Consider the following 10,383-nt stretch of genomic DNA (forward strand, 5'->3'; position numbering starts at 1 on the left):
CGAATGCCAAGAAATTACCGCCCTAACCAGGGAAAAGCAATATCAGATGTAGGCTGTTCTGTTGTCCCTCAACCTCAAAATGCTTGTGGCAAAAGGGACAAACCTCCAATCCGTCTATATTAGGGGTTCAACAGAGTTAACTGAAAACTTGAAACAAATCTGGAAAGAAAAACTCTACAAATAGGGAAAAAAGATGGGTAGCTGAGGATGATAAAGTTAGATTCATTCCCCAGATATGTTGCCATCACCACAGGCAAATCTCAAATTGTTTTCAATGGAGCTTTTAGAAATTTAAATTAGCCCTGTCATTTTCAGGCTCGGTCGTGTGGAATGTGCGTTGGTGAAACGCGGTGACGTAGTTTTATAGACCGTAAGAATCTTGGGGGCACCTGAATTCTTAAAGTTAGAGATTCATGGTAGGTCTTCTCCTGTTCTCTGAGAAGAAAACCAGACTTCATATAACAAGAAGTGAGACAGAAGAACAGTTTTCAGAAGCATGTGTCACTCTGCTATTTTAGGAATTGTTCCAATAAGAGATGTTTATAGTAAGTTTGGTGTGACCCAGCCAAGAAGCTTAATATAACAAGGTGAACTGAATGGTGGGAGGCAAGGCTCTAGTCTATACCAGCTTGCATTTATTAATAATCAGAAAGGTTGCAGATGAAAGACTTGCTGAGCATTTACTAAATCTGGTGCTTGTGGTTTGCAAATCATTTTATTAACAGCTGCTATCATCTATCCTAGAAATGGCAGGAAGAAGTGTTATTATTTTATCACATCAAATAGTCTTCACAAAGAGAATGAAAACAGTTTAATCTGGCAGATACAAAATTCACTGGTGAAGCAGAAAGCCGTGCTCTGCCCTCCCACTGAGCTCACTAAAGATGGTTTCCTGGGAATGTCTTGGTGAACAGATGTTTCGTCTTAGGTTTTGATGAAGAGTTTAGTGGCATCTAATCATTAGTGAAGGGTTGCTTTGGCAAAAGGAATCTCTTGTCTATCTACACACATAATTAAAATTTTTTACATATATTAAGGATTTTGCATTAATGAACCACCAATAGGATCTCACATAGGTGAGTTATGATGATTGACTAGCTTTCATAATCAAGTTTCGAATGATTTTAAAAATCAGCCTGCCTGATCTAAGGTTTGGAAGTTTAATGTTCAATAACTAACTTTAGTAAAGGGAGGAAACATTTTTTAAGGAAAAAAAACAGTAAGGAAAGATAATTACATTGTTAACATAATCTGTTTGGAATTAGAATTTGATTCAGAAAGCTTTCTAGAGAGCTTTTTGAATCACCCTGAAATCTGCCAGTTTTTTCAAGGATGCTGCTTTTGTACCTCTGTATATATCAGACACCTTTCTTTGCAATAAAATGAACTTTCTTAGTGACTGAAGAATACAGATGTTGATAAACACAAATTATGTCATGTTGTTTACATATACATTCCTAAAGTATAAGAAATATTAGACAATATTCATCATACATACATCGTAGATGAACTCATTGAAGTCAGAATGTAGACTTCTATAAGTCCCAAAGAGTATGGATGTCTTAGAGGTTGATGTTGAAGTCTGCAGTTACACCAGTAGTGAAAATCAAATATGTAACGAATAACTTTAGGTAAGAATCAAATCAGACTTGTTTTACAGATGTTGCCATGTGTTAGAGGATTTTACTTGTTACTGTATAGTGTTGGATCAGGCAGATGGTTGAAAAGTGTTGATTCAAGAGCTTTGACTGTATAGAACAAGACAATTGAGGCAATAATAATAATGGGACTCAGAATCTGTAAGCCAAAGCAATGAAGCATAGTTCAATCAAAAGGAGAAATAAAAAAGATTAACCACATACACAGTATCGATAATCTCTAACATCATTTTACGTTACATTTAGCTCACATGAATCCAAGTGGAAATTCCTATAACAGTTATAGTTCCACTTCTTAATTTTCTGTTTATAACCCTAGAAATAACAAACAATATGTATAACATTCTGTGCAGTGCATATAATAGCCGCATAATAGATGCTCCTAAATTTTTCCCTAGCCTCACTCCCAAGCTGGGATAATCTCCTATTATAGGTTCTCATGGCTCCTGACTATGTAATTATTTATTTGACATTTTTCAGATTGTCAGATTTAGCTAACAAAAAAAAAAAAAAAAAAAAAAAACACCCAGTAAAATGTGAATTTCCAATAAACAACAAATAATTTTCCAGTATAACTATGTCTTGTGCAACATTTGGGGGCATACTTAAACGAAAAAATTAGTCATTGTTTATCTGAGATTAAAATTTTACTGGGCTTCCTACATTTAACCTGGCAGCTCTAATGGCTTACTTGTTCATAGCTGTATCTTCCACACACTATGAGTTTTAGGATACTATTTTCCTCATCATTGTAGCCCCAGTATTTGCACAGGGCTTAGCACTTAGCAGGAATTCAATCAATATTGGCTGACTGCCTAAAGGGATGGATATTAAAACTACTTTAATGTATTAGGTACATTGGCTCGCAGCAGTAATTCCAGCACTTTGGGAGGCTGGGGTGGGTGGATGACTTTAGCTCAGGAGTTCGAGACGAGCCTGGGCAACATGGTAAACCCCGTCTCTACTAAAATACAAAAGGTTAACTGGCCATGGTGGCACGTGCCTGTGATCCTCGCTATTCAGGAAGCTGAGGTGGGAGGATCACTTGAGCCTGGGAGGTGGAGGTTCCAGTGAGCCGAGATTGTGCTACTGCACTCCAGCCTGGGTGACAGAGGGGGCATCATCTCAAAAAAAAAAAAAAAAAGTATTTTAATTAAAATATACAAACTGAACCAGGTGTGGTAATCCCAGCTACTTGGGAGGCTGAGGCAGGAGGATCACTTGAACCTAGGAGTTTGAGGCTGCACTGCACTATGATCACCCCTGTGAATAGCCACGGCACTATAGCCTGGGCAACAGAGACCAATTTCTACAAAATTAAAAATAATTAAAAAAAAAAAAACATGGAAAATGCAACTGAGGTTCATAGAACTTGAAAGCAAAAGAAGCACTTCTTTCCATTGGGATATCTACAAGTGTACCATCTTTATGTAGTAAATAATCAGCTAAGATCGCTAAGGGGGAAATTCCTTTTAAAAGAGACTCCAAGCAACTGATTCTCCTAGTACAATTCATTTTCAGTTCTTAATTTTCACTTAATGCCTTTTCAAAGGCAGTTAACTGTCCAAAGCAAACTGGGCTTGTATTTTTAAGTATTCTGGCAGATTGCAGCTAATCCTTTCTACCAGGATCTAAAATTAAAATAGAGGTTAAGAGGTTTAGACAGAAGAGACAGGAGATATTTCCAAGCTGCATATGGAGCAGATGACACAAATTTTGAAATCTTTATCACCCCATCTTATTTATTAAACTCCCACCATGTTCTGCTCTAATTAGAAAAAGCAAAACAAGTTAATCACATGCAGCTTTGGTAGCTCATGAAGAGCCTTTGTTTTAAGTGCATTCTTTGTAAGGTTTAGCCTTAACCACCAAGCAGGGTTCACTTAGGCAAGTCAGGAAAGTTCAGAAAACAGACAGTAGAAGAAAGCCTGAGCAACATGGCAAAACCCTGTCTCTACTAAAAATACAAAAAGGTGGGCATGGTGGTGCACGCCTGTGGTCCCAGCTACTTGGGAGGCTTAGGTAGGAGGATTGCTTGAGCTTGGGGAATTGGAGGTTGCAGTGAGCCATGATTGCACCACTGCACTCCAGCCTGGGTGACAGACCAAGACCCTGTCTCAAAAATAAATAAACGAAAACATGGTTAAAGGAGAAAAAATGCCTTGGAAATGCAAGTAGAAACATGTGCCTTATATACTAGGAACATTAATCTAGGTCAGTTACAAATGCCTACAAAGCGAGACTGTTTGTTATGGCTTGAACAGCATACCACATCATCCTTCAGTGACAGGAGTAGACAGGATTTGGGAACCTGAGGTTCCAGTTTTGGGGCCTCTTTTAACCTCATGCCCAACCTGTGTCTAAATTTTCTGGCTCTATAAGGGAAAAACGGTCAACTCACATTGAGAACATTGACAGATACTTAACTACTGTTTTGGTGTTTTTTGTTTTTTGTTTATTTTTATTTTTATTTTTTGAGACAGAGTCTTGCTCTATCGCCCAGGCTGGAGTACAGCAGCGTGATCTCAGCTCACTGCAACCTCCACCTCCTCAGTTCAAGCAATTCTCCTGCCTCAGCCTCCTGAGTAGCTAGGATTACAGGCATGTGCCACCACGCTCTGCTAATTTTTGTATTTTTAGTAGAGACGGGGTTTCATCATGTTGGTCAGGCTGGTCTCGAACTCCTGACCTTGTGATCCACCCGCCTCAGCCATCCAAAGTGCTGGAATTATAGGTGCGAGTCACTGTGCCTGGCCTTAACTACTGTTTTATAAGGCTCTTTGCTCAACATAGGGAAGTCAGATGTATTTCTGCTAAGTCAGTCAGCTGTAGATTTGGAATGCTTTTTATTCAAGGGTGAAGTCTCTTCTGTCATTACTACTGCTGCACTTCTACCTTCCCCCTGGAGCAACTGAGCAGCTCTTATGTATTAAAGGTGGGAAGTTCTCCAGAAAAGGTGGTCCTGAAAGTAGTTGGGAGCCAACAATCACAGTAGCTGGGGGATAAGTCCATCAGCTTGGTAATTATATACATTATATATAATTGTAGATTATCAGTTGTGCCAACAATAATGTATTGAGTATCTAGAAAAAGTAACATCATGGTTTTGAGTACAAGAATTAAAAGGTATTTTTGAGGAAAAGGCATGTATACACATTGGAAATAATCCAAGAATAGAAGACATTTAATTAAATGTATGTTACAATTATAAATCCTAGAAGAGATCAGAAAGAATGGAGTCCATGATTAAAAACTGATTCTAGAATTTCAGGAGAGGAATGTGTTTTAGGGTTCACATTGAGAGATCATTCTTTTTTTTTTTTTTTTTAACGGAGTCTTGCTCTGTCCCCCCGGCTGGAGTACAGTGGCATGACCTCGGCGCACTGCAACCTCTGCCTCCCGGGTTCAAGCAATTCTCCTGCCTCAGCCTCCCAAGTAGCTGGGATTACAGGTGCCTGCCACCATGCCCAGCTAATTTTTGTATTTTTAGTAGAGACAGGGTTTCGCCATGTTGGCCAAGCTGGTCTTGAACTCCTGACCTCAGGTGATTCACTTACGTTAGCCTCCCAAAGTGTTGGGATTACAGGCGTGAGCCACCATGCCCAGCCAAGAGATCATTCTTGAATAGAGGGAAAGGAGAGTATTGTCAGGAAGCAATGTAAAGGTTGAGAGATGGTCATTAACTTAAGTGGTAAAGGATTCTGTTGGTGGAAACTACACTGGCTAGAACTGGTGGTCATCATATTGAAGGAAGATCAAGTCAGATTCAGAGGATTTTGAGTGTTTTCTTCTTCCCAGTAATTCTAGATACCCCTTCCAATTATGGTGCTTTTAAAATTTCTGTATTATTGTTCATTCTTTATTAGGGGATTAAAAAAAAAGGTTCATGGAAATTTCTGTTAATGTCCTAAAAAATCATCGTTTTTGAAATCAGTAATTCCATAACTATTCAACTATTTTTTTGTAACTATTCAAACTATTTTAACCATTTTCCTAGAGTATTTAAAAAATATCTATCTAATCTAATCTAATCTAATCTATCCATCCAACCCTCTGTTGCCCAGGCTGGAGTACATGTGGTGATACCTTCATGGTTCACTGCAGACTGGACCTCCCATACTGAAGTGACCCTCCCACCCCCACCTCCTGAGTAGCGGGAACTACAGGCACACACCACCACACCCAGCCTGTATTATTTTAACTCTTACTAGTTTAGGGAAAATTTTGAGTGTATTTCCAAATTTCCGAGTTACTCCAAGAAGTGAGATTATGCTTCTTTTTTTTTAAAGGTCATATATCTTGCTATGCAATAAAACGATGCTGGAGTCAGACATTCTTTGACTCAAATCTTAGAGATGTGACCATTAGCAAATTACTTGGCCTCTTTGAGTCTTAGCTTCTCTTTCTATAAAAGGGGGATATTTCCACACAACTGATAGGGTTTATGTGAAGTTTAGACGTAATACACATAAAACACCTAATATGGGGCATATTATGTTCTGAATAGAGGGCAACCAGTACAGTACCAATGGTATGCATTCAAATGAGTTGTTAGCATCATTGTCACCTGCCCTATTAAAAACTAAAAAGCAATATGATTATCTAGCCTCTGGAGCTGGACTGCCTGAGCTGCGGCACTTATTGGGGTGACTTGGGGTGTGTTGCTTATTCTCTTTCTGCCAGAGAATGGAGAAAGTAGTAATGTATATCTCAAAAAGTTGTTTTGAGGACGAAATGAGTTGATGGGTATGAAGAGCTTAGTACCATGCCTCGTACTTGATAAATACTTTATATATGTTAGCTGTTATTTTCCTGAAATTTGGGGGCCAAAGTTAAATGCATGGAAAATTTGCTTAGAGCAACTGAACATCTTGTTGTGATCCCTCCAAAGCTGACTTGGAAATAAATCACCTATTGCTAAATTATTGTTAGGAAAATGCTGACTTTTAAATATGTTTATCTACTTTTGCTTACACTTTAGCCGCTTCATCTGTATACTTGGAGGAAAGTCAACAATGGCATCTCCAAGGAAGATAACTGAGAAGCGGCATAACCCAGTGGAAAGCATTTGTAGAAAGATCAGAGCCATCCACAAGAGAGAAGCAACTTCAAATCCAGTTCAGCAGATTATCAAATACCAGTCTAGCAGTTTTGATAGCCCACAGACCAACACCAAGAAAGATTTTGAAGAGGTACTGAGGAAAATGACTGCTGCTTGTGTTCCTACGCCTGACTCTCATTGGTCAAGTTCTGAGGAAGTGGATGCCTTCATTTCATCACCTCAAATAATATCCCCAAGAACCCCATCCATCTCTCACCTCAGCTCCCCTGAGACTGCAACATACTCTGTTATTCTCACAAGTTCTGAAAACGTCTTAAAGCTGAAGTCACAGAGCAACAAGAATTATACATCTTTGATGTCACAGATCAGAAAAGCAGAGTTTTTCTCTAACAAGGATTTGAATAACTATTGTAGTGAAAATAATTTTAGTACCTTAACACCTGACTTTGATTCCACCTTTGGTCAAAGTTTGAAGTGTTTTCGTCCTCAGGATTCAGTGGTAAAAAAATTATCTCTGAATGGACATGGTAAATATTCATCTTTTAATGTTCTTCCAGTAGAGCAATAAGCATATATACTTTTAGAATGCCTAAACTAAAAAAAAAAAAAAAAAAAAAAAAAAAAAAAAAAAAAACTACATTATTAAAGTTTGGATGGAATCATCCATCTTTCCTTTTTCCTTTTCTGTTTTAACTATGTTTGTTTCCAGAACAAAACAGAACGTCATGATGGGATTACTTAGATATAGGGGAGTATTTCCCTATATCTAAGGGGAAGGCCATTTATTATGATAGGTTTTCTTTGTTAAACCACAAAAAGGAAAAGTAATCATTATAGCATAGAAAGCATCAGGATTTACAAACTTTTTCTTCTAATAGGATGGAAACAAGAAGCTGATGATGGTAAAGAAGATGTAACATACAGCATCAACAGGGCCTGTGAAGAAGAGGCACTCACCAATATTTTTAATGCATGTGACATAAAACGGAAAGGTAAGCTGAAAATTATCTGTTCAAATGTTTGGTAGGACTCGCCAAGTCATCTGAACTTTCTATTGTGAGAGAAAGGGAAATGATTCATATGTGGGGCTCACTGTCTGTGTCTGCATATGTGATGGATGCCACCTAATTTGGGAATAAGGTTTGCTCTGTAGGGTTTGGTTATTTTGCTATAATTTCCCTGTACCTGTTTTGCATCAGCATATTTTAACAGTGACTTGAATGATTCTTTTTGAGCTTATCAGCTGACTTACCATCTTTATTTATTGAAGCTACTTACATGTCACAGGTGGTGCCCCACAGGAAATATGCTTTTCAAATATGTAAAACCACTATACAAGTTTAACTCAGAATTTTTAGTTAATTTTGGGCTTTCACTTCTGTTTTTCTTTAATTTTTATTTTTGAGACGTGTTTTTTAAAAAATTTCCAGACCTAAAACTACAAAAACCCTAGGAAATACCATTCTGGACATTGGCCTTGGCAAATAATTTATTAATAAGTTCCCAAAAGCAATTGCCACAAAACAAAAATTGACAAGTGGGACCTAATTAAAGAACTTCTGCACAGCAAAAGAAACTGTCAACAGAGTAAACAACGTACAGAGAGGGAGAAGATATTCACAAACCATGCATGTGACAAAAGTCTAACATCCAGACTCTGAGAAACTTAAACAATTCAACAAACAAACAAAAAACACCATTAAAAAGTGGGCAAAGGACATGAACAGACACTTCTCAAAAGAAGACATACATGCAGCCAACAAATATATGAAAAAAATACTCATCATTACTAATTATTAGAGAAATACAAATCAAAACTGCAATGAGACACTGTCTCACACCAGCCAGAATGGCTACTATGAAAAAGTCAAAAACCAACAGATGTCGGTGAGGTTATGGAGAAAAGAGAACACTTACACATTGCTGGTGGGAATATAAATTAGTTCAGCAACTGTGGACAGCAGTGTGGAGATTCCTCAAAGAACTTAGAGCTACCATTTGAGCCAGCAATCTGTCTACTGGGTATGTACCCGGAGGAATATAAATCATTCTACCTGAAAGACACATACATTTATATGTTCATCACAGCACTGTTCACAATAGAACAGACATGGAATCAACCCAAATGCCCATCAACAGAAGACTGGATAAATAAAAAGTGATACCTACACACCACGGAAGCCAAAAAAAGAAACAAGATCATGGCCTTTGCTGCAACATGAACGCAGCTGGAGGCTATTATCCTAAGCGAACTAATGCAGGAACAGAAAAGCAAATACTGCATGTTCTCAATTTTAAGTGGGAGTTAGACATTATATATACATGGGAACAGTAGATACGGGGACTACTTGAGCAGGGAGGCATGGGTTGAAAAACTACCAATCATGTATTATGCTCAGTACCTGGGTGATGGGATCATTTGTACACTAAACCTCAGCAACACGCAATTCACTCATGTAGCAAACCTGCATATATACCCCCTGAACCTAAAAGTTGAGAGAGAAAAAAAAAATTCCACAAGTAATTTTAAGTATATAAATGATTCATGCTCATTGTAATAAAATTAATAATACACTGACAAGCAAAAAGAAGGAAAAATATTGGTAATCCTGTTCCCCTGAGTAACCATTGTTAGTGATTTGTTGTATATCTTTCCACAACTCCTGTCAATATAGTTTTGTTTTATTTGAATTCATAATTTTTTTGTCATAGAACATTTCAAACATATACAGAGGTAGAATTATTTGATGAACCCTTATATATGTGTCATAACCAATTATGTCTCATTTCTCACCCTGCTCATTTTCCTCTCCTCTACTCTGGATTATTTTGAGGCAAATGCCAGAGATCACAGTATTTTATCCGTAAATATTTCAGTAAAGATAATTCTAAAAGATAATTGACTAATTTTAAACACAACTACAATGCCATTATCATGATTTTAAAAGTCATATACTTTTCTAATATTATCAAAAGTCTTGTTAGTAGTCAAAATTTCTCATTTGTGTGATAGATACATATCCTTTTTTCCTTAAACAGTTTTACTGTTCAAGCCAATATCCAAGAAAGATTTGTTCATTGCAGTTGGTTGTCTGCCTTATCTCTGTTTCGCTTTCCATCTGTTTTTTGCGTTTTGTTGTCTGTTAAAGAAACCCATCCATTGATTGATTGATTGATTGATTGAGACAGAGTCTCTCTGTTGTTGCCAAGGCTGGAGTGCAGTGGTGTGATCTTGGCTCGCTGCAACCTCTGCCACCCGGGTTCAAGTGATTCTCCTGCCTCAGCCTCTCAAGTAGCTGGGATTTCAGGTGCCCTCCACTACACCCAGCTAATTTTTGTATTTTTAGTAGAAATGCGGTTTCACCATGTTGGCCAGGCTAGTCTCAAACTCCTGACCTCAGGTGATCCACTCACCTCGGCTTCCCAAAGTGTTGGGATGACAGGCGTGAGCCACTGCACCCAGCCCATTCTTTTATTTCATAGTTTACCACAATCTGAAATTTGGTGATTGTGTATCTGTAGGAACACAACCTGTTTCTCTGTCTCCTATATTTAGAAATATAATCAGATGAAAGTTTGAGGGTTTTTATTTTTTTATTTTGTTGGGGGGCAAGAATTCTATTAGGTTGGTGCAATTGTGACTGGAGTTTTTTTTTTTTTTTT

General features: G+C 37.8%; 1 protein-coding gene across 1 annotated transcript in view; it reads left to right on the forward strand.

The window, feature by feature from the left end:
* The first annotated feature begins 6,673 nt into the window (after nt 1-6,673).
* Nucleotides 6,674-10,383, forward strand: part of LOC105550013 (lymphoid-restricted membrane protein) — a 47,596-nt gene continuing 43,886 nt past the window's right edge. The window contains exons 1-2 of the mRNA XM_011994803.1: nt 6,674-7,247; nt 7,599-7,712. Of these exons, the coding sequence (XP_011850193.1) occupies nt 6,674-7,247; nt 7,599-7,712 (688 nt within the window). The remainder of the gene's footprint in view (nt 7,248-7,598; nt 7,713-10,383) is intronic.

Source organism: Mandrillus leucophaeus, unplaced genomic scaffold (genome assembly GCF_000951045.1).
Source record: "Mandrillus leucophaeus isolate KB7577 unplaced genomic scaffold, Mleu.le_1.0 Scaffold461, whole genome shotgun sequence".
NCBI classification, from domain to species: Eukaryota; Metazoa; Chordata; class Mammalia; order Primates; family Cercopithecidae; genus Mandrillus; species Mandrillus leucophaeus.